This window comes from Mauremys mutica, chromosome 14 (genome assembly GCF_020497125.1).
Source record: "Mauremys mutica isolate MM-2020 ecotype Southern chromosome 14, ASM2049712v1, whole genome shotgun sequence".
NCBI lineage: Eukaryota > Metazoa > Chordata > Testudines > Geoemydidae > Mauremys > Mauremys mutica.
In genome coordinates this window covers 5,524,393-5,549,783 of record NC_059085.1, presented here as the reverse complement: position 1 = coordinate 5,549,783, position 25,391 = coordinate 5,524,393, and the positions used below count along the sequence as shown (strand labels likewise).

Below are 25,391 nucleotides of genomic sequence, written 5' to 3'. Positions count from 1 at the left end.
TCTAGGAGATTGGTATATCTCCAATTATTACCTTAACCTGTTACTGGCAGCCTGATAAACTCCCTAGTTGCTCTGTCCTGCCATGCCTGGCTTATTTAGTGCAAGTGGCTGGCTTTGTGACATCTGCTGCCTCCCTGACCTTTCCTGCGCGAAGATGACTATGGTTTTTTTGTGCAACTGAAAATGAAGTAGGAGGGGTAGGAGCCCTGGTAGTTGACATTGCATGCATCAGTCTTTTCATTATCCCCTGATTAGGCTGGCACCTGGAATGGGTTTGAAGTAATAGGATGTAGTATTTGGTATGATTATGTGCCACTTCACTAGAATTCAGAAAAACAGGCCCTGATTTAATCAGATCTAGACCATTCAAGCATTTTCCATACTACATTAACCAAGTGATGCCAGAAATTGAAAGATTAGAAGAGTTGGAATGAAGCCCGAGAGAACGTTTTCATTTTGCTCTAAGGCAGGATCTATAAGCAGCGAGACCCTGCGTTGCATGGAAATATTCAGATACGCCTCCCCTGCCCACAATTGGTATTTTCAGGCCCTACAGAACGTTTTCTGCTCCTCTTCTAGATTAACAGGGTGACAGCTGGTTTGTTGGGAATGCACCATATACTGTATCTTCTGAAGACGCTGGTGTTCTGCAAAGCCAGACATGGGATACCAGACAATCCAGAGGGGCAGAATGGCTCATGAAAATAAAAGGGCTGAGGAGGAAAGTCTATGCAGACAGGAAGATATCTAGAGCATATTCGCATATCAACCTGCAAAGCCAGGCTAGCAGTGAACATCCCATAAGGACATCTCCCCAGGGAGGGTGGAAGGCAGGAGAAGGGTCTAGAGACAAGGGGGCTTTAGGGATCATACCATTTCTTATTCTAATAAAGTTCCTTGTTCAGTGCTGGAAAACAGACCCACACAAACAGCTTCTCCATGCCCAGTACTAAGTACGGTACCTGCATACACGTATGGGACACAGCAGAGGGTCTATACACGCAGGGCTGGATTTACATCTTGCGGGCCCCTAGGCATCCCCGGTGGCTGGACAGCTCCAAGCTCCCCATCACCACCCACAGGGCTCGGAGCTCCAAGGTCCCCTGCCACCTGCGGTGGCTGGGAGCTGTGGTGTGTGTGGGGGGGAGGGGGGCACTTAACTTTTAGGTGCCCCACCACACAAACCCACCACCACAACTGCCCAGCGCCCCCTCACAAGCCCCCCACTGCCCAGCGCCCCACCACAAGCACCCAGAGACCCACTCTCCCCTGCCCCTGGCTGCACTCACTGGCCTGCTGGCAGGTGACTGTTTGCCAGGCTGAGCTGGCAGCATGGCCAGGGATCGCCCTGGCCCCTCAGGAGCAGCGTGATCAGCTAGGCTGGCACAGGAGCGGGCCCTGCCCAGGCCAGGCTCCCTTCGAACCCGCTTGCCCAGCAGGCCCCCTGCATTGGACTGCTGAGCTCTTCCCCTGCCACAGGGCTGCATGGGACCGTCTCGCCCTCAGCCGGCCCTGCCCCGGGCCGGGACCCGGGACCCGGGAGCAGCAAACTTTGGATTTTTAGGTGCCCCTAGAACACCGGCACTCTAGGCACGTGCCTGTCGCGCCTACTTGGAAATCCAGCCCTGTATGTACGGTGCAGACTTTGATGGAACACCTGAGCCAACGCACAGATTGTTAAAAACTCATTGCTGAGAAGATCAGATGAGTAGGCCGCCAATCACAACCCAGCTCTCTAGTACGGCTCTCAATAGACACGGTGGCTAAAGGCTACAACCCAGATTCTCAGTGTGTTCCTGGAAGGGTCGCTACTGTTCACCCTGTTTAACCAGGGACAGGAGTCCAATGACTAAAGCCAGAAAATAAGAGACCGAATCTTGGGCTATGACACAGACCAAGCTTCACCCTGGCCTACAGCAGGTCACTTGCACGTTCACCTCATACAGCTGCTGGTGAAGATTTTCAGAGCATTTGTGTCCAGCAAAGTGGCTGTAGCTGATGTACAACAGAGGCTTGGGATGGGTGATCAGACGCCGGAATATGTTCTGAGCCTGCCAAACATGATCATGTTTAAAAGAAAAAACAAAACAAAAAACCCACCCAAGTTGCCAGTGCTCTGCTTCCCTGGGAATGGAAGGGCTTGTGCAAAGGACTGGCAGTCATCAGGCGGGGCAGAGCCGAGCAGTGCTAAAATAACCTTAACGCCACCCAGAGCACTTGGTCTGCGTGCGTCTCCCTTGGGGTACTCTCTGGGGCAGGGACCGGAAAGCACAGCGCACATCGTAAATAAGGGACACAAGTGAGGGGGCTTATGAAGCCAGGCTCTGCTAGTCTCTGGAGAGCAAACCCAGCCACCGGCACCGCTCCCTCTGCTGCCCGCCCCCCCAACACTTCCCATCCGTTCTCCCTGGGCCCACTTCAGGCACCTTGCCTAGCATGGTCACCTCTGGCACTATCCTGCCCTGGGACTGAACCCTGTCTCCCATGCTCTGGCATCCCTCTCTGCAACGGGGATCAGACTAGCTTTCAATCCCCTCTCCCCCACCTCCCAGCTAACACCCCGATCACACTGGGCCCGCTCCAATCTCTACTGATCCCTTCCACCCCTGGAGAGAAACCTGGTCATATTCCCCGCACTAAGCCCCTGCCCGCAATATACTCCCCATTCCCCGCTCTCAGCCCCTCCCTGCAATATACCCTTATTCCACGCCAGCTTCCTCCCACAGCAACCCATCACAGTCAATGCACTCCCATCCGCGGCTGGCTTTACCGCCGCTGCCCAGGAAGCTGCGGCACTCCTCCCGAGCGGAGATGAAGAGTATTTGGCATGAACGGTGGGACGGATTTTTGTATTTTGCACAGCATATTTCAGTAACGTCACTTACTCCCCTTCTGTGTCCCTTGGGAGGAAATCCCCCCGCCCAATCATCAAGGACCGACCATCATATGCCCCCAGAGGAAACTGTCCCTGGAGCCAGGATTTCTGAGAGCTAAGAGATGCACAGCTGTGCCAACGAATTCCTGTATCCAGGAGATCATCTGAGTCCAAGGCTAGAAGATTAAGGAGAGTGAGTTCTGCCCCCACAGAGATCCAGACCCACATGTAGCATGAATGGACGTAGGGGTTGTGTGGGGTGCAGTGGGACTGTGGCTTAGGGCACCAATCAAATGAATTTGGTGCACCTCACTAGTCCTCTATTCGCTCACATCACAAAGCCGGCACATACTATGGCCAGTCTGGCCAAGAAAGGCCCAGAGGGCTGAGCTAGCAGGGGCCAATCAGTCTGCACTGAAGTGTATCGCTGCAGACGATGTGCACAACAGATCGGTTGCACACCACCACTTTGCACTCTGCCTAGCTCAAGCTACTTCCCTACAACCCCCTCCCAGTTACGCATTTTGCTCTGGCTACGCTTAGACAGTTTGCCAAACACCAGGCCATCCGCTATGCACAAGGCTAGCTATCGCCACTCTTCCCCGGCTGCAGGAGTCTGGCCATGTGCTGAGGGTGTGTGCTCCATTGCAAGGTCCTTCCACCTGGCTAGCAGCAGACAATTTATTCCCCTCTCATCTTTGCTATGCCAATGGGAGCTGGTCTTCCCACACACAACGCAAGTGACAAATGGGACGTCATGTGCCCCAAGCAGCGCAGGTCCTTAAAAGGCAGCTGCAAGTTCATTAAATGTTCAGATGCTGTAAGAGCACAGCTAGCCTTATGTCATGGGAGAACAAAGCATCTAAATAAAAGCCAATCTGGGAATGAACTCAGGAAAAGGGACGCTGTTTTCCTGATTGCAACCAGTGAATGGTTGGAGGAAGCCAATCTCAATGGCAGGGAAACGACTGCATAAACACATTCCGGGGAAAACATGAGAAAGGAAGCAAGAGCATGAACGCGGAACTGCCCAGGCCCCGCCCCTTCCCCCACACCCCTCACCACTCTCTTAGGAATGGGTGACAAGCTTGGATCCAAAATAGCCACATTGCATGAACAATGGAAATGTGCCACGACTTTCTGGACTTGCAAGAGTGCCTGACTTAGTGACCTCCAGCCACAAACAGGTACCCTAGCGCTCAGGGGCACTGGAGTCCTCAGCTTCCTTACCCTGGGCAGGCAGCACCTCTCCTCCTATCCCCACTACTCCCTGAGGGCTTTTCAGCCCACCCTTCTCCTAGCATAACACATCACACAGGAAGAACAGCTAGAGCTCTACTGGCCCCCACCACCAATCCTGAAGCTGCAGCAGTGTCCTACCTGTAAAGTTTCAGTAGTCTGAGCAGATGGCTGCAGCACATGCATCTGCTTCGTGCCTAGGGGAAGAGGTACTCTCATCTCTTTGGTTTGGGACGGGGGGGGGGAGAGGTTTGATTTTCCAACAATCAGGACATCATGTTTGCATCTGTTCTGACCAGCCTGCGTGGGCAAGTAGCCGGGAACTAGCACACCCTGCAGACAGAGGCTGTGTCGCTGTGCTCTATCCCAGCGGAGTGCTAGGGAAATCTGAGCAGAAGCAACAACCCCAGCAGTGAGATGGGACCCATGCAGCCACTAAGGAGCATATCCACATAGACCAAAGATTTTCTATTAATCACGCTCCAAAAGGCCATAATGTTACAAATTCAAACCCCGGAGCGACCTAGCCTAGCAGCCCTCACCTCGCTAAGGGCTAATCCTGTGCTAAATCCGAGCAGTCAGTCACCGGAGCTGTGTGTGAAACATGCAGGCAGTCACAATAAGGAGAGGGTGGTACTGCCTCCCTTAGAGAACTCCAGGGAAACCAAAACACAATTGGCTCAAATCCCCACTTTCAAAAAAGTTTACTTTTGGGCAAAAGCCAAATCATGAGAATTTCAGCCCAAAAAGAGTAATTTGCAAGAAAGTTATAAACAAGTGACAACAGGTTTACCAACCAAAAGGAGACCAACCCGAACCATAGCACCCACCATTAGCACCCATTATACATGCATCCTGCATACCCTACACACACTCGACACTGTAGCGACTTGCACTCTAAATACAGAAAACAGCTAGACACGGATGTAGCCAGATTCTTCCAAACCCTTGATTTTTTTTGTACTATGCTTGAATAATTGAAGCCTAGTTTCTGTTCCAGTTAAAGGGGCCACGCAGTCTTTAGGATGCGTGCCATACTGCGGGCTATTTTTAGATAATCCACAAGGAAGGAAACCTCAGACAGCCATCATCAGCATGATCTAAAATGCAGCTTTGCAGCTGTTTGGCCAGTGCTGCATAAGCGACTCCACCCACACAGTGTCAATCTCAGATATAGAGAGAGGATCAATAGCACTCGCAAAGCTTCAAAAGTCACAAAAACCTCTGACGAGGAGGCAGTGTTGGCTCTCACCAGACTAGCTCATTAGGCACATCAGTGCTTCTAAGACTACAGGCCTGCACACGGGAAGCAGGGAGGGTTGTGTTCGCTGAACTAGTGCAACAATTCTAGAGGGGTCTGCGTAGGCTTTTGGGCCCGTACTCTCTTGGCAATGAGGCAGTCTGTGGGCATCGAGGAAGAGAAGGCAGGGAGGCAGGAGGGCAAGTAGGTGCCTGCACCACTATTTATTAGCATTCGTGCAAAGTCCCACGGATGTGCATGGCTATTTACAGAGAGAGCAGACAGCCCCTACCCTGAGACGCTGCCAGTCTAACTCCAGCAGGAAATGGATCCAAGCAGGATATGCCTGGCTCTGAGGGTGGAGGAATGTGCTCATGCAGGCTATGTCTACACTAGGAGCTAGGGGTGTGATTCCACTACTCACACACGTGCTCACGCTAGCTCAGATATAAATAGTGTAACCACAGTAGCATGGAGAGTGGCAGCGGAGACATGGCTGAGCATCTCCTCACCAGTTCCAGGCGGACTTGTACCCAGCATGGCTCAGCCCAATGAGAGCGAGCGCAAGTGAGAGTCCAGGAGCAGGGAATATCACCCCGCGCCTGTAGCACTGAGGCAGCTCCAGAGAACTGCAGCACGAGAGGGGAGAGAGATGTAAAGGTCTGGAGGAGCTGAACTGCTGTTTGGGGAAACGGGTGGATTCCAGAGGTACCTGAACAATTGTAAATGACATTGTCTATAAAACCTCAAAATACAAAGATTCCCCTCCTCCAGTTTTAACATTTCACCTGTCCTGGCTCCCGCGACAACGTACAACTTCATTTTACAGATACATTCCAAGTGTCCTTGGCTTCATCTCTGTGTAACACGATGGACACAGGCCAAAACATTTTCAAGTGGGGCCTTTATATTTTGGGTGCGTCCGTTTTTGGAAGCCCCCAGCTTAACATCCTGGACCTCGCCCATCTAGTGCATTTTCTGTGAGGCTCAGAAACTGTGAAAAAAAATTCAAGGTGGCTTAAACTGGGCACCCAAAAGCCCAGGTACTTTTTAAAGTTTGTGGCCTCCATATTTCTATGGTATCTGACCGATGAATGGCTCAGCTCACTGCTCCTCCTTCCCCAGGTCTCCTTTCTATTAATTGTTTTGAACAGAGTCAGTCCCATTCAAGTGTGGCACTAAATGATCAGTCTATCAGATATACAAATATTGCAGGACTCGTGGATTGCTGTCGTGGCTGACTCCACAGATGGGTAGATAGGATCTGAAGTAGATTGCCATGAAGCAGCTGGAGAACATAGTCTTCTGCATCCCAAAATACCCAAGTGATGTAGGGGCTGGAACTGATATATTGATTCACTACTCCAAGAGAGTCCCTCTCCGCCAGACCAAATCTGAGAGATGCCACTTTGCCTCGAGGGAAATGAAGCAACTAGGAAGTGAGAGGATGCCTAGCCATTTAGAGCACTGTCAGGAAGGTGCGGATGGAGGGCACTTACCAGAGGAGCTCAGCTGGCTGGCTTTGACGACGGGAATGTGTAACTCCGATTGGCCAGATCGCGTATCAGAGCCATCACATGGCCCCTGATCTTCCGTTTGACCTGCAGGAGAGGAGGCGATCTCAGCCAAAACTTCTAGGTCCTTCAGGATAACCTAGTAAGAGACACAGACAACAGAGAGGTGAGCAATGACAATGCAGCATGGCGAGTCTGCAGAGGTGGCAGGAGACTAGAGACTTCGAGCCCTTTCTTTTTGAAGTGATTGAAAGCAGCTGGGATCCAAAAGGCCAACTCTAACCCTACTGATATGGACCAGGTAGAAGTGGGGAGGCCAGGACTCCTCCCTACAGTGAAGTTCCTGGCATACACCTGCCAAGGAGAAGGGCGGGGCAGAGAAATGGAAGATCTATTGTGTGACTGCAAAAGGGCAGGTGACCATTAAACTTAGGCCAAACTTCTACAGTCAGCACAAACTAGACCAGGACTTGCTGCCCTCCACCCGGAGTGTATCTGGTAAAAGCCAGTGGTTTTACTTCTCAGCTTCACTTCACAAGAGAAGGGAAAAGTTCAGGTAAAGGAGGTAATTGCATGAGACATTTTCCCATCATGCAATGAATGCTGCAAACCAGCCTGGACAGCCAGCAAAGTTACTGGAGGGAGGCATCTGGAGGGAAATCTGTGCTGGGGATTTCCAGGCACTCTGCAGCCAGCCACAGAGTTCAGCTATTCTTGAATGTAGTTTTCATCTAAACAGGAGCTAGCAGCCATTTGGTTTGCATGGAAAGTCTTTCAGGCACCAGCCTATGCAGTGCCACCCCACTGAGCAGAATGACAGCTTAGAGAGCTATGAATTGTGCCAATTAATCTCAATGGATCGACTCCGAAGACTGTTTAAAATGGCAACATTAATCCAGTGCTGATCGACTCAAAAGAAACTTCTAGCTAATGGGCTTATCTAGCATTGGCCACCTCACTTATCTGCAAAGGAGTTTATGTTGGATTGAGGCTGAACGCTTTAACAATGAACGTAACAGCTTTATCCAACACTGGTCATTCTCTTCCCATCACCCGCTCTCCTCTCTACCCCACCACAGTGGTAATTTACAAGATGAGGAGGAAAATTATGGTTTTCTACAATTGTCCTGATGTCCCAACCAGTAATGATGGATCTTTCTCCACCCCTGGTTGTTTTATTGGTCACCTCCCTCTCTCTCACCAGCCTCCTCCTTACCTGAGATTTCTGAAGCATGGAAACACTAGACACACAGGCTGTTGCCTTTGGGGAGCCCTGCGGCACCGACCAGCGCGCAGGCACAGGGCAGAGTGGATCCCACATACACCACCCAGAGTGTTGCCACCTCTTGCTATTTTATTGCAAGTCTCAGAGTATTTGGCATTTTACTTGTACATTTACAGCTCCTGGAGTAATGTGATTATTTGGGAATTTCAGCTTTTATTATTAATTAGTAGTAGTAGTATAATCCTTATGGCTGCAGAGAAGAGCTTGAAAGTGACCCAAAAAAGCTCCAAAGCCAGAAGGCAAATGAAGACCCCAAATGTATTTTTTTTAAATCATGAATTTTAAGCGACTTGTGATTTTTGAAGTCTTGGGGGTGGCACTCCTGTGTCTCAGAGTGCTTAGACAAACTCGCAGGGCACTCAGGCAGTGGGCATCACCCCCATTTCAAAGATGGGGAAAGTTTGGTGCCAAGACTCAAGCTTTAAGGCCAGAAGGAACCATCGTGATCATCTAGTCTGACCTCCTGCACATTGCAGGCCACAGAACCTCACCCACCCACTCCTGTAACAGACCCATAAACTGGCTGAGTTTTCGATGTCCTCAAATCATGATTTAAAGGCTTCAAGTTACAGAGAATCTGCCATTCACTCTAGTTCAAACCAGCAACTGAGACAAGCCCCATGCTACAGGAAAGGTTAACCCCCCCCCCCCCCCCGCCCCAAGTTCTCTGCCAATCTGACCCAGGGAGAAATTCCTTCCCAACCCCAAATCTGGCAATCAGACAGACCCTGAGCATGTGGGCAAGACCCACCAGCCGGACACCTGGGAAAGAATTCTCTGTAGCAACTCAGAGCCCTTCCCATCTAGTGTCCCATCTCCAGCTGTTGGAGAGATCTGCTAACAGAAGTCATGGATGGGCCATATGGCATTGTAGGCAACCTCAGCGACTTGTATGAAGAGTCAGGACAAGAATCCAGCTCTTCTAGGCCATCCATCTCCCTTAGCCTCCAGGCCAATCTCCTGCACAACACAGCATTTCTCAGACAGGTTCTCAGGGCTGGTCTACACAGTAAAGCTAGTGTGCGGAAAGCCAGGGGGTGACTCTCCAGCTCATCAGCTTGCTGCACAGTGATGTCCCATGCAGACAAGCCCTCAGAGTCTCAGCCAGAGCCGCTCTGAGCAGATGCAGGAGACAAAACAAGCTGATTTGGGGAATGCAAATAGCAGCTCTCTCCTGATTACAGCTTCTGTCTCCCTCACAAAAGCCTAAGGAAAATAGGCAGCTGAACAGGCACAGCCCTCCTCTCACCCACTTGTAATTGGCGAACGCTACCAGAAGCAGCTCTGCTCACCAGCACTCTTGCGCACTGAAGTAGGCAGCAGTCTACAAAACAAACCCCGGCTGAAACCATTCCCTCTTAGTGCTGGCCAGGGGCTGGGCAGGAGTAGGGGCCAGAAAACAGAGCACCCTCTGGGCTCAGATCTCACTGACGGATGCAGCCCCTCTAACCAACTCCCATCCCTTCTGGGCCATGTGGATTTCCAGCTCAGCGGGAAGGCTGTTCAAGTGGCTCTGAGGGAAGGGAGAAACACACCCACATTTGGTTCAGCCTTTGCTGCTGTGAAACTACAGAGAGCGTATTAACCTACAGAGACCGGAGCTTGGGAAACTGGGAAAAACAAAAGGCTCCAATACACACGGGAGGCCCCTGAGCACACAAACATGGTTAAGTAACTCCATGCAACTCTCTCCAGGGGAAAACAAAGGACAACAACAATCTTAGCACTAGAGAGCAACAACTGGGCACGGAAGGAGAGAAAAAGCAAGGCCCGACACAGCTGTGTGGTCACTACTACTTTGAATAGAGGACAAACCCATGGCAATGATAGAGCCACGGCTGGGATAGCACGGCACAGCCCTTTCAAGCCCCATTTTAAAACAATGTCCCTTTGGGGCTGAGATTTCTCATGTGTTGGCCCAACTCCGGAACAATTTATTTGGAGGCGGCTGCAGGGCAGAAGGCAGGTCTCAAAGCTAATCAGTCCTTTTGGAGTCATCCACACAGAGGAATATCCTCTGCACATTTTCACCTAGTTTCTCACTCTTTTGGGGGCTCAGATCACTCCAGGCCTGTCTACACTGTAACCTATGTCGGTATAACTTATGTCACTCAGGGATGTGACTAAGCCGCTCCCCAAGCAATGTAAGCTACACCCACCTAAGAGCCTCTTGCGGAGGGGGTTTTATTAGGCTGACGGGAGAGCACTCTCCTGTTGGCATAGGGCGTCTTCACCAGACGTGCTACAGCTGTGCCACTGCAGTGCTCCTAGTGTAGACCAGCCCTCGGCTACGGCTTTGTTTAAAAATAGGAAAGTGACTCAGCACGGGTGCATCCGGAATGAGGACCGTGAGAGCAAGAGCTGCCCTCTAGCTAGTGAAGACACGGTATCTGAAAATGGAAGTTACCAGAGTTTAAGAACGGTGCTCCAAAGTCATCCCAGGTCTGTTGGAAGCCAACAGAGTCTCCCATTGACTTGAGGGCCTGGTCCCAAAGCCCACAGTGCATGCCCAGAAAGACCACCACCTTCCATGGGGAGTTAAACACCAAAGGTTCCAATGACCCGTGGCGGCTGGGAGCTGCGGGATTCCCCGCTTCCTGTGGCAGCCGGGAGCTGTGGGGTACACAGCTCCCTTTTGTGGGGGCGGCAGGGAATGCTGCAGCTCCCGACCGCCGCAGACTGAAGTCACGGAGGTTGCGGGATGTCACGGATTCCGCGACCTCTGTGACTAAATCATAGCTCCTGAAAAGGAGCCGCAGCAATGCAGCGTTCCTGCATCTCAATGACAACGCCTGCATTTGCCCTCTGAGCCTGCTTTTCCTGCACTGGCTCAGCATGCACTTTATGTACAGTACTGATGTTCTCCACTGTCGCTCACCCTGAGAGGAGTCCATCTGGGGAGGGCAGGCTGAGGGGTGTTTTGTATGCAGCACACATCTTTCCGCAAAGCGCAGCCAAGGCACTTGCTTTCTTTGTGTGAGCAAGAGAATGAAGCAGGGAGGTTATAGGAAAGCAATATCCTGCAGGAGCACAAATGCCTGCCATTGCCATGGCAACAGGCTGGGTGCCAGAGAGGCACATCAGCTGGGTCCCATCATTCCGGAGCTCGGCTGCCATTAAAACCTCCAGCACTTGCAATGAACAGGACTGGAGCCGTCAGTCTCCCCGGTGGGGGGTGAAGACTCTGGGCTCTTACATGTGGGGGGTGAGAGAGATCCAATGGCATTTCAGATGGAGGATTAATCATTCGGGGATCCACTCCTGATGGATGGAGAAGCACAGCTGGGATAACCTTGCCCCTGCCTTTAGCAACAGAGCCCAGAGAGCACTGGCAGCTGCGATTCAAGCTCTCTCCAGTGTGGCTTGGGGAATGAACAGGGATTAGCAGCTTTACAAGGCCAGATGTTCCTAGGTCTGCACTGACTGTTGGGTGACTTTGGGCAAGTCATTTTGCCTCAGTTTCCCCATCTGTAAATTGGATGATGAATGCTTAGCCATATTTAAGATAGTGTGATAACCCAGGCTCAAAACTAGCAGAGGCCAGCTGTACCTCCCAGTCAATTACCGAGCTCATTCTGGTAACAAGAAAAGCAACGAACATAGCAAAAATCTGTGTCCTACAATCCCTGCAAAGAAATTCTGCCACTGCACAGCTCTTTGGCTACAGCCACTGGCACCACTGGGGCTCCAGTGGTCACTCACTCAGACCTAGAGTCTCCTACTAGCCGAAGGGCTGAAACCATTTGAGAACATGGAGATGTGAAGCACCACGGTGAAGAGATGGCATTTCACCTCCGTTCAGCATGAAGTGCCCCTCTCCCCCACCACACGCATCTGCCATGGCTGCTGAAGCAGAGATTTCCTTTGCCTCCCCTCCACCATGTGCGTTTCTCCCACTCCTCACCACTACAGAATCTGAGCAGCTCACAAGCTTTAATGTACTCTAGCCCGTCCCCCTGCAGGAGGCAGGGACAGCTGTTTCATAGAGGATGGGAAGTGTTCAATGACCTGTAGAGGAACAGAAACCCAATCTGCCGACTGTCAGTACACTGCCCTTAACCCAAGGCCATCCTTCCTCTGTCCCTCCCATCTTGTGCGCTAGCCTATTCTCCATACAGCTGAACCAAGGGGCAACCGTTGCCACTTACAAACCTCCCCAGCCAAAAGAGTTTTCCTCGGCTGGGTTTCCTAGATTCCAGGAGGCGAGGCTATCTGGAGGGCGCTCTCTGCAGTAGGAACAAGTGGAGCTTATTCTCAAAAAGGAGAACATGCCTCTTAGGAAATACGAATAGTAACCAGGTCAAAACGTTTGGCGGGCACCTTTTCACTGAGAGTTACTGGTATCCCCAATTAGCCAGAGCCAGCAATGGGGGGCTGGAGAGGAAAATTACCCCTCCGCATGGCTGCGGATGGGCCTGAGGGGCTGGGGACAGACAGGGAATTATAAGAAGACAGGAAGATTGTAACAAACTAGCTGGTTTCCTTCCTTGTCGGGAGTACAGATTTCTCTCTACATTGCTCCCAAGCAATGGTTTTAAAGGCACAGAAACCAGGGATTTGTAGGTCTCTTCTGTTATCCAGATCTAGGTCAAGTTAATTTGTCTCTTGTTCTGGTTGAACTGATCTGATACTAGCATCACTGGTTTCTGAGGAGGCTTTCAGGCAGTGTGAGGAGAAATCAGCCCCCACCCTTCATCTTCCTCTGCAAAGGCATCACCCGTCGCTTAGAAGTAATGTGCCATGACACGTGAGCCATTCCCTAGCAACTCAGCAGCGCATCCTGCTGCCACCCAGTAACCCTGCTCACGGGGGGAGCGCACCCTCTGGGGGGCAGCCCTGCTGCTCACACGCTGATTCGGGAAGGAGAACGGGAGGAGAGGAGAGTCAGCAGGACCACAGGGGCTGAAAGCTGAGACACTTGATGGGTGCTGCCCCACTGCTGGTTGAGCACGTCTCCCTTTGGCACCTGGAGGGAAGGTCCCCAGCTGCTGAGGGGATGGCGGGGGGAGGACAAAAAGCCTCAATTCTTGTGATCCAGGAGCCTTCCCACAGTAAAAGCGCTGAGCAGATTCCCCAGAAGCCTGCAGCAGGCAGGTCCCTTTGGGGAGAGCAGCGTCTCATTAAGGAGTTCTGCAGCCTTTGCCCTGGTGGCAAGAGCTCGTCTCCTTCTATAGGCAGCATGTGAACATCAGAGGAGCGCGTCTCTTCCATCAACCGGGAAGTGCTTTCATCACCTTGGAACGAGACGAGCCCCACGTCCCTCATTAAGGGGATTCTGAAGAGAGATCCCATTGCCATCTACAGCTCTGCTCTCCTCCCACTCACACAGCAACAAGCTCATTCTAGCATTTGCTCCGGTGACTGACTACACTGAGATCAGAAGCATGAGTGTTATTAAATGCACAGTATAAAGAAGTCAGAAAGCATAAGAGAGGAGGGATCAAGATCGTTTTGCCAGCACGTTTTGTATCCGCCTAAGTAACACACACAGATGTAGCCTGCGCCACACAATGTAAGTCCTGGAATGGCCTGGGTTAGCCAGACCTCCCCATTATCCAAACAGCATCACAGCCCCACACATTAGCATAGAGTCACAGGGTCCACCTCCTGCACGTCAGAGGCCACTGAACCCCAGCCAGTTACCCCTGCACTGAGCCCAATAACTTGGATTAGACCAAATTATTATAGCTGTCTGGAGACTAAGCTACAGTGTGTCACAGGCAGAGAACAGGAGGCACCAGGGTGCACCAATGCCCCTGCGATGACAGGGAACGGATCTGGTGAGATACGACCAGATGAACTTGTATTCCAGTGGCACCTAGACACTAGAAGAGATGAGGGCCCCAATGTGCACACACAGCGAGAGTCCCTGCCCCAAGGAACAGAGGCCTAGGTGACACAGTTTTTGTACCAGTATAACTGTGTCTGTTCGCGGTGATATGTATTTACCAGCATAGTTACACCGGTACCACCCCAGAGTGGGCACAGTTCCACACAGCCTTAGAGTGCCCTATGCTGGTAGGGCTCATTGCTGGACAAGAGGGGGAAGACGCTAGACCAGTAAGGCATCTTCAGACTGACGTCCTTTATTCCCCTCCTCATACAGGAATAAGGCACCTTTATACTGGGATAATGCGTCCAGACTAGGGCCTGTGCGGCTCTAACGATACAGCTAGGTGGTACCACTCCTGCCCAGAGACGCCTTACAGTCTAAACAGACAAGAAACCAAAGCTGGAAGAAAGGAAAGATCGTCATACCCATTTTACAGATGGGAAACTGAGGTAGAGAGAAAGTAAGGGTATATCTGCACAGTGATTAAACAATCACAGTTGGCCCAGGTCAGCTAACTCGGGCTCATGGGGCTGTAAAATTGCTGAGTAGATGCAAGCGGGGAGGGACCCAGAGCCTGGGCTCGAGCTTGAGCCCAAACTTCCACACAGCAATTTTTAAGCCCTGAGAGCCTGAATCAGCAGACCTGGGCCGTGGCGGCCATGTTGCGGGTTGTTTTATTCCAGTGCAGACACACATGGCAGTGGGCAGGCCACTGAGGGTAAGAAATCTATGCCAGAGGCAGGAGCTGGAGTCCCTGTCCAATGCCCTAATCATGAGGCCTCGCTTCCTCACTGAAATTCCCTCAGCCAGCCAGCCAGCTTCCTCAACATCTGCAGGACGTTCAGACCGCCGAGGAACAAAGCGTCACTACATCATGGCACAGCCACCCTGCACTGCAGGTAAGAGAACAGGGCTAGTGGATAGGGCGCCAGACAGCCAAGTTTTACTCTTGGCCCTGCCCCCAACTCTCACTTTGGGTACGTCTACACTACCCGCTGGATCGGATTGGCGGATAGTGATCGATCTATCGGGGATCGATGTATCGCATCTCGTCTAGACGCAATACATCGATCCCCGAACGTGCTCCCCATCAACTCCGGAACTCCACCAGGGCGAGAGGCAGAAGTGGAGTTGACAGGGGAACGGCGGCTGTCAATCCCGCACCGCGAGGACGCGAAGTCAGTCAATCTAAGATACGCAACTTCAGCTACGAGAATAGCGTAGCTGAAGTTGCGTATCTTAGATTGATCCCCCCCAGTGCAGACCAGGCCTTTGTCTACACAAAGTTAGACCAGTTTAGTTAAACCGATTTAACTAAACCAATACAAACCCGGGCGTCACCACGCTTATTTCTGTTTAAGTTGATTAGGAAAAGGTTTAAGAAACTGAAATAAGCTGCTCTTAAACCAAATACCGTCCATGCAGGAGTTTGCAGTGGTTTAACTAGAGCAGTTTACATTCACATCTGCAGCTCTCTGTGTAGACAAGCCCTCAGTGTGACCTTTAGCCTTGGTCTCAGTTTCTTCGGCTGTGAAACAGGGCTAAGGCCCATCTTTGTAGAGTGCTTTGAGATCCAGGGATGAGAAGTACTTTTGATGCATTATGTACCACAGCATTTACTGTGCATAGGATGCTACATAGGCAACTGAGCTAAGTTCACTCACCTGCATCCCCACCAAGGATTCCAACAACCTGGCAACCACAAGAGCAAAGCTCCAGTGGTTTGTGATGTCATCAGGACTAATGGTGACTGTCAGAATTACCCTGTGTTTTATGCTTTGAAAATCTGTAATAAAAATAATTTTATCTGATGAGATGCCCCTCATTCCTCCTGCACATTTAAGATTTTTTTTTTTTAAATGTCAGCTATGAAGAACTGTCACTACTGGCTGATGGTCTGGGACAGCAGAGGTCACCTCACCAGTCACCCCTTGAATGTAGTTCGGCAGAACAGTGCAATTGTCATTCAAACACTTGGACAGCTGCTAGGGAGTGAACTCTGCATTCACCCGAGTGAACAATCCTTCGTTCGCCACGCTGGCCCCAGGATCAGAGACACACAATGTGGGTGAGGTAACAGCTTTCACTGCAGCAACTTCTGTTGGGGGAAGGAACAAGCTTTTGAGCTACCAGAGCTCCTCCTCAGGTTATCCATTCCTGGTGCCTCTCAGCACGTGCTCAGGAAATCCAACAGCCCCCCACTGAGTCAGGACCCCATTGTGGCAGGCCCTGCACTGTGGCAAACCCCCACTCAGATCGGGGCTCCCCACGCCAGATGCCACTCAAACCCCATCCTGCCCAGTGGGAGCCCCGCCCGGAGCTGGGGACTGAGCAGAGCGCACACTGAGTGGCACCAGGAATGGCTAACCTGAAGAAGCGCTGTGTGCAGTCAAAAACTGGTGCCTTCCACCAACAGAAGTTGGTCCAACAAAAGACGTTCCCTCACCTGAATAACCCTTGACACCACGCCCAGGGAACCCCCTTTCCACTATACCTGGGGCTGGACACGTGGGAAGATTAATGTTTTAGGACGAACTGGAGGAATGGAACACTCCATAGTTATTTCAGCTTTCAAACACCAGCACAAGCGCTCCAGGCCCCTGGTATTGTTCCAGTGTGTAGGGTATATCCCAGAGCAAACAGAGCTCTGCTCTCTCATTCTTAATGGGGCAGCGGGGAGCAACAGATGCCCCAGAGCCAGCTCGGGTCAACATTGCTCAAAGAGGGCCCACAAGCCACTGACTAGGCTGTTTAAAGATTTCGCAAGGCTACTCAGTGATGAGCAATCCCTGGTTTAAGCCCTACTCTGCTAAAGGAAAGGGGTCAGGGTCCCTGTAATGCTGCAGATTGCTGGGAAGTGGACTCCGCCGCTGGGTGCTACCCATGTGAAATTGCTGCTGCACAGTACTGCATTTTGTTAAAACTAGCACAAGGATGCCAAAGCGTTTCACAAGCTGCAGTGGCAGCCACCTGATGGGCACAAGAGTTGGAAAAAGAGATGCCCAAAGATGCTCTGTCCTTGCACAGTTAACTATGGAAGGCCCTAAAGCCAGAAGAGGAGATGAAAATCCTGCCCTCAGCATGGAGGCTACTTAAGGACCCCTAAGTGTGCCTGCAGGCGCATTTCCTGAGGGCTAATAGAGCCAAGTGCACAGTTGAGGAGGTTATTCAAGCCCCACAAGCATCCTCCGGAAAACGGAAGGGATCCGAACTCCACAGGTAAGAGAGTCAGGAGGGTGAAGAGGGAATCTGAAGAACAATTAGCCAGCCAGGTAAAGGCCATCGGAAGTAGAAAGGCTGTGAAAGAATCTTTAGACCCACTAGATCACCAGGGAGTAAATGGAGTAACTAAGGAGGATAAGGACAACGTGGTGAAGCCTGAAGCCAAGCAGAGGGCATCGGGAAGGCACGAATCTTGCATCTGCTCTTGCCAGGCAATAAGGAGGACATGTCAATTGGACAGCATCCTGAGAGGAGATAAGAGAGCAAATGAAAAAATAAAGGCAAGGAGGGTCCAGTAGTTAGGATGCTAATCTAGAACTCTGGAGACCTGGGTTCAATTCCCTGCTCTGCCACAGACTCCATGTGTGTCCTTGGGTGGGTCACTTAGCCCAGGTGCCTCAGTTTCCCCATCTCTAAAATGGGGATAATAGCACTGCCTTGGCTCACATAGGGGTTGGGACGATAAATACATTGAAGGCTGTGAAGTACTCAGATACTACGGTAAGAAGGACCACGACTACCAGAGAGAACAAATGCAACAAGTAACCAGGCTTCTCCCTGATGGATTAAAACACTGCAAAGCCACTCAGAAAAGATGCCCTCAAAATGCAGCTGTTTTCCCCAGGCGCCAGGAAGAGAGAGCCTGCAGCGCAGTGCTGAGACAGCCCTCAGGAGGCCTGTTCTACACTAGCAGCACTTTGCACTGTAGCACAGCTACACTGGGTGCAGCTTATACTGGCAAAGCCACGTATTCCAGTGCACACATCCCATCCCATCCGAACAGCTGCAGCTTTGCTGGTGTAATTCCCTCTCCACTCGGGGCTTTTGCCAGCACAGCTGTGTCACTCCACGATCGCCCTCTTCACGCTCCTGTCCCACACAGCTAGGTGGGCAACAGTGACTTGGCAGACCTAAGCACCATGCTGCAGCCTGTAACTATCTACTGGGCTCCAATTTCCCCAGGAGCCCCTGGGAAGCAGGCCTCAGTCCCTAGGGCAAGCCCTGTCCTGAGAGAGGCAACTGCAGCATGTTAAGAGACTCTGTTCCCCTTTGCCACCTCACGCCAGACCCATCCTGTTCTCTTTTCAGCCTGCCGTGAATGAAAGGCTGCCAGAGCCTCACTGCACAGAACAAAGCCCTCCAAGGACCCCTAGTGGTGAGATGCCGGTCAGAGCTCCACTGCACTCGGCACAGGGTGGTTAGGAATCAGGGCACATACCGCGGTGTTGAGGGCAGTGGCTATTCATCCCACACGAAGGCTGGCTGCGCTGTGACTTGAATGCAGCCTCATTCTGTAACAGTGGGCAACGAGGTTTCTTCCTGACATATTCCGAGGTTTGGGGGATTTTTAATTTATTTTTCTTCTAAATGCAGGCCGGAGGGGTGGGAGGTGAGAAGAAACCAAGGGAAGGCAGCACAAGAGCCAAGAATGAGAGCCCCATTGCTGGCAAGCCCCCAAACCAAGGCAGTGTGAAAAGTAAACTCGCATTCCTTCCTCATCAGTGTTAAAAGAGAAACCCCCCATCAATCTTCCCACCACAATTTCACTGTACCTCTTTTCAGACCCCCATCACCAGGGAAGAAAGGGGACGGCGACCTTTGCCCTCCAACTGAGACAATTTCACAGCTACCAAATTTCTGCTTCAGTTCAACCCTGATCCAAATTTCTTTTATAATGAAGAGGATGCAGGAGGGGAGGATGGAGGGAGCACAGGAGTGGGAAGTTTCTCCCCATCCCCGAAAGAATCGGTACACTTAAGCCCCCCCACCCAAAGAGCTGCACACAAGCGTGGCATGGATTCCCTAGCTGATCCTGTGTGCACAGATACCTGACTACACAACTGTGGTAGCTGTATGTGCAAAGTCTGATGCAGAAATGCACACAAGTTTGCTCCCCTCAAACTCTCTGAAACTGAAGCCTGCTATGCAGTGGGACGGCGAATGTGCAAGGAAGGGCATTAGGGCTGAAATGCATAAAGCAGTGAGGCCATATCTGGGCAAGACATTCTCTCAACATCAAGCAGCAATAGCCTTTAGCCCTGCAGGAGAGTGATGATGGCAGCTAGCCGAGGGCAGACTGATCCGGACTGAAGCCATTTTGTAACACTGACAGACCTGTCATCTCTCAGGACGGGAGCCCAGATCCTTTGAGGCAGATTTTTAGAAACACGTGTAATTAGTGCACGGAAAGTTTCACACCCCATGTGATGCCAGATGGTGCACAGAGCACCACAGAGGCTGGGTACGAATGCACTGCAACCACCAGCACTAGGGGCCCATTGATGTCTGGGTTCTACACCAGTACGGAGATCGGAACTGTAGGGTGGCCTGGAGGGGTCAGACCTTGCCTGCCCTGCACTGCTGTGCAGGAGACACAGCAGGATGCAGGATGCCTGCAGTGTCACATGAATAAGCAACATGTCAATCAGCATGAGTAACCTCTTGGGAGCAGAGGGACGAGAGCAAGATCTGCTAAAAGCCACTTTGGCTCCCCATCTGCAAACACCTGCCTTTCTCCCAGACCCCTCCTCCTGACACAGGGGCAGCATGTGACCAGTCACAAGAGGGAGCCTGCCCCAGAGCACAGGACAACTGGGACTGAGCAAAGGCTGCTTCCACCTTAGGCCGGCCAGTGAAATCATGTGCTGGGCTAGGCAGCAGGCACTATAAAAAGCAGCAGCACAAAGATGGGTCTGCGGTGGGACAGCAAGAAGCTGGAAGGCTGGAGCACCAGCTACTGACAGTACTTGACCCTTCTGCTCCGCCCAGCCTAGGATCTCAGGGCTGCTTAGACAAGCCAGTGAATTCACACTCGTTATAGGCAAGTCACATCCTCCACGTACATGTGGAGAAACTGCCTCACCTTTCTGTGTCTCAAAGCACAAAGCCAGTGGCAAAGGAACAGAACGAGGGGTGCTGGAGTCCTAATGCCATGCTTTAGCCAGCAGACCCTGCCTTGTCTCCAAAACACAAGGACACCATGACTAGGTAAGTGACACCAAAGGGCACCATTTGCAACCCCCGCAGGCTGCAGCAGCTCATTTTAAGACATGCCATGAACAGCACCTGCTGAAATCTCCCATGTCACAAGCCAAAGTAACATCCCCAGAAGTTTAAACAGAGAGCATATACCCGGCTTCTGGGCGGGGTCGGGGACGGGTGCCTGGCTGCCTTGTTCAAATAACTGCAGCCCTACTGGCACAGCTGGCAGCTTCCTGGTCATGTCTTCCACCTGGGCCACTCCTCTGCATCGCTAGAGGCTCATGCAGTTTTCCTGGCAGTGCCCTTGCTTTGCCCTTCAGTCTCAGCGAGTGTGGGGTCTTGGGAAAGGGCATCACCACAACTGCCTCCATCAGGAATCCCATAGGGAAGTGCTGCTTGCAGGCGTGTCAAATTGGATTGCAAACATCTTCCAGGATCCAACTTACATTTGATTGAATGAATTTCTTTGCATTCACCACCACCCCCCAGCCGCCCTTAAAAACAGCAAAGCTGGCCTCCCTGCCTCCTTGAAAGCAAATATCCCCCCAAATTCAGTCCCTAATGAGCTCAATACTCCCAGGGAAGTTGTGTCACCAAATACAATTACAACAGAAGTCACACACACACACACATCCCTTCCTCGCCTTGCTGGTAAACACCACACCCTTCAGTTTAGAATGCCAAGCTGTCAGCATTCAGCCCCAGGCCTGGAGGAAGATACTGTACAGAGCTGACCGGAGCCAAGAGCAGATGAGACCTGTAACAGCTGTGCCATCTTGCTCCCGCAGAACTTACGTCGATTTCCCTCTCGCACAGACAAGGTGTTATCACACTTAAAAAGCCAGGCATTTACATACAGGCTGTCTATACAAATGAGAAATTAACAAGCCTCACATCCTAGCTTCACTGATCAGTCACTTGCTACTGGGGCCCATGGACCTCCCCACCAACCCACCGCCAGATTAAGTGCCTTGGGGCAGGCATTCTGTTTGGCAGATGTGCTTGTGAAGCACCTAGTGCACTTCGGGTGCTCTGTGAGCAATAAAGCTGAATCCAAGGCCTGAGGCTAGAACAAAGGAGTAAGGAAGTGAATCTCAGGTCATGTTAAGTTCCCTGTACTCTCCTTTTGGTGCGCCTTTATTTTATGCTTTTTGCTTCACATGGGGTCCCATATTTTGGCCATGGCAAGTTGAAAGCTTAGAGCTGCAGCACAAAGGGCCTAAAACCAACAGAGCAAAACTAAAAAGCAACCTGAACAAAGAGCCATTCACTTTGGCGAAAGTTTTTGTTTAGCGTCATTGTGCTTGCAATCCGTGCCGCACTGGGAGAAGTTCTCGGGGCTTTACTGCCCAAGCCCATCCCAGAGGCCAGGCAGTGCACCAAGGTTTGTACCGCTGCAGAGACGCATGCAGGGAGGGTGGCTGGTGGTGGGGAGCTTAGCAGCACAGGGGAGCGGGGTCAGGGGAAACGATGTGACAAACTTTAGCAAAATGCAAAATTCTCCATCGCTCATCAGGGATTCCCCTTCCCTCAGGTTTAACATTAACAGCACGAGTGGCACAACATATTTAATACAAAGCCACCACCCTTTTCACAGCTGGCTGAAAGTTACATGGCAAGTCCTCAGGTTTATTTTTTCCTCCCCAGATGTGAATATTGGAAATCTGGGGCAATGTTAAATCAACCACGCCACCCATGCAAATAACGGACTACCAACTGGCTTGTCAAAAGTAACTGTGTTCTCTCCCTGGAGCCTCCAATGCCCTCTCTCCTTTTGAACGGTTGGTTGCTTCATGAGAAAGGATGGATCTTCTTTGGAAACTCATGCCCACACTGGCGGGGATTTCTGAAGGAGCCATTCAGAATGACTAACAATCCATCTACTGACTTGGCACTTCAGTTAATAGCAGGCGTCATTGACTCAAAAAGTAGGTACTGCCTGAGCTACCTGTATCTTCTCCTTGCTCCTCACTGGAAGAGAACTGGAGCCAGTGCGTCCTCATGCCACACTGGGATCATTCACTTTGTGATCTCTCCTCAGTTCTGATGCCCACTCAATTGGCTTGCATTAGGCTGATGAATTTTAAAAGAACCATTTAGCACCAAGTAATTCTCATGTTCCAGGTGATCTAAGCATTAGCCCTCAAAGCAGCTGAGGGAGGAGGTGGGCACCATCCCTATTTTATGGCTGGGGAATCTGTAGCGAGTGGTGTAAAAATGTGCCTTTATTCACACAAGGATTGGCTATAGCTCTGAATACACAGGGAGAAGATCTGAACAAGAAGTGTGGTCTTTACAAAGTCATTTTAACCACACGTTACACCGCTTCTTTGTAGGCAATAGGACTAACCTGCTTGCTTGCGGGGAGGGAGAGAGAGAGAGAGAGAGATTTTTATAGTTTAAGTATTTGGTTTATTGTAATAGGTTTATAGATTTATATTAAAGTAAGTTTGGCTGTAATGCAAGAGACCTACAGGCCATACCCTGTATGTTAAGCTAAAGCAAAGTTAGCATATATCTTGTTCCCTAAATAGAGGAGTACCCACGTCTATGTCCATGACCTTTTATCTAGACCAATAGACAATGGAGAATGGCATAAGGGGGTTTTCAATGCTGTACCCACAGACTTAACAAGTACACCACCAGAGACTGATGTGTGTACATACCTGTCATCAATACCCCATAGGCTAGTATATGTGTGTGAGTAAGTGTACCCTAACATTTCTGTGGGTGAGGAATGAAATTTGGGCATAAGAGGAAGGATTTCTGGCATTTGCCCTATAAAAGAGGTGACCCACCTGAATAGAGTATCTCCATTTCTCACTTTACTCCATCTCCATTCTCACTTACTTCCTCCACTCTATCTACGATGACTGCTATTAGTAGGCTGTACTTGTTCTTCTTAAACTTTACATTTCAAAGGAACTAGACTAAGCTTGGTTTCCCTAAGCTTTATTCTTAGTTTATTACGTTGTGATTTAAGTTAGTCAAGTAAACCCTAGTCAGCTCCAATAGCTCTTAGCATTTTCTAAGCACTGCATCCCTCACTCAAGAATTGAGAAACCTGAACTGCAAGGCTGGTCCTGTCTCTCTTACCACCAGATTATCGAGGAAGGGTGCGAATATGTTAACCAAAGCTTTGTTGCATATAATACTATATTATCATGTGTATCTTTTGAATAGCAGTAATGCAACTGTAACTTTGTAACTCTGGGTATTTTACCATTTACTTACTATTATTAATTTTAATAAAAAGTCTTTAAGGCTCTATCTGTGTCAGTGTCAGCTTCCTGTCATACCCCCCGGGGGTCCTTCGTAAAATCTGTGGAGACTGATTCAGGACAAGAGCTTTTATCTTCTGATCAAACAGATTGGCGAGCCTAAAACCCATACTAATTAATATTAATAATAATTATTATTAAAATCAAATACAAATATATTAAATCCCCATATTATCCAAATTAATATCACCACTACACCCTAAATCAGGCTACACCTTTTGAAGTCTCTCTGCTTCTAATAGCAGTAAAACGAATTAGAAGTAGGAAATATTCTCTGTTGGAAGGGTGAGCATCTGAGACTGGGTGGGAATCAAAATTCTTGTTCTATCACTTTCCTTCTGTGGCCTTGGGTAAGTCAGTGTGACATCTGATTCTATCCAGACTCGCATCTCAAACATACTAACTCATACAAGTTCCAGATTTCAGAGCCTTCGTTGCTAGTGATGATGCACTAGGCAGAAAGAACATATCCCAGCCAGGCTCCCACCCCACAGGGATGGTGCAATGCTTTTAGTTATGCGGGAAGAAAAAATAGATATTTACTTGTAAAGTGAGCAAATTTGATCTGGAGTCATGGAAGGAAACAAACTCAGCAATGCCATTTTCACAGATTTGTTTTTCAGACTATCCCTGAACTTTAAGTTTGCCACGTTCACCTGAACAGATCATTTAAGATTTTTCTTGCGGGGTGGGGGGAGGAAAGGGGAGAGTATTTAGACTCTTGAGCCAGGAAAAAATGGTTACCTACCTCACGCAGCTGTTCTTGGAGATGTGCTGCTCATATCCATTCCATGTCAGGTGTGTGCGTGCTGCGTGCACGGTCATCAGACATCTTCCCCCTAGTGGTATCCGTAGGCCTGGCTCTGGCGCCCGTTAGAGCCCTGCATCTTGGGCAGTGCTGGCCCTGTGCCCTCTCAGGTCCTTCTTGCCATCAACTCCGACCGCAGGGAAGGAGGGTGGGTCAGGACTGGGTAAGGGCCACCCATCTCGAAGAACAGCCGTTACAAGAGGCAGGGAACCGTTTTTTCTTATGTCAATTCCATGTTTGGTGACTCACAAGCAGTATCCCCGGAGGTGGGCTCGGAGTTAACTGTCACGGGTGCCTGGAGAGAATATGAGCCCAGTATGGGAGGGCACCCCCAAGAAGTCCAATACACCCATTGATGTGGCCATTGAGTGGGTGGCTAGGGACCCGACGTCGGGCCTGCTGCAGGCTTCAGCCCGTAAGACCAGTGCCGGCGATGCCTCGGCGGTAGGGAGGGCTCATTCTCAGACCCCAAGGAAGACTCCTCCCTAGGAGACCAGGTTGAAGCTGAAGCAGTCGCGTGCAGATAGCTGTGGCTGGCTGGGGACCGGCACCGCGGGGTCGGTGACTGGTGTCTCGGTGCCGGAGGCGTACTTCACAGTGCTGGGAGGGCAGAGACTGTGAGTGACGACATGGTGATGGGGAGCGCTGGGCTGAGGATCAGTGCCATGTCAGAGTGCACCAAGCGGTCTCACTGCGGGTTTCTCTTTAGAGAACCGCCTTTGAGGAGTCTGCTGAGGATGGGCCTGGGTATCGAGATGTGGGTGGCACAGGGAGAGACATCAAGTGTCTTGCAGCCCGAAAGCCCTGTGGTGTTGAAGGGGCCAGGAAATGTTGTGGGTCCCAACCACTCCCGGGAGTTGGTGGTGGTTCCCAATTCGATCTCGGTACCCTAGGCGAACTGGCCAGTGCCAGACGCGGCTCCAGGGAGGACGAGTGGCCCTGCACAGGTCTCAGCTCCTGCGGGGACTCACAGGTAGCCATGCGTGGTGCCATGGAACGACCTCCGTCGGACCGCGACTTCTTACGCCTCCTCGTAGGCACAGGAGAAGGGGAGCAGGACCGGGAAGGTCCCAGTGCCGGTGGAGCAGTTCGCACAGATGCCAAAGGGCTCA

General features: G+C 50.9%; 1 protein-coding gene across 1 annotated transcript in view; it reads right to left on the bottom strand.

Annotated features, from left to right (window-relative positions):
- VAC14 (VAC14 component of PIKFYVE complex) overlaps window positions 1-25,391 on the bottom strand; it is a 203,216-nt gene that overhangs the window by 119,810 nt on the left and 58,015 nt on the right. The window contains exon 13 of the mRNA XM_044986779.1: window positions 6,854-7,007. Coding sequence (XP_044842714.1) covers window positions 6,854-7,007 — 154 coding nt within the window. The remainder of the gene's footprint in view (window positions 1-6,853; window positions 7,008-25,391) is intronic.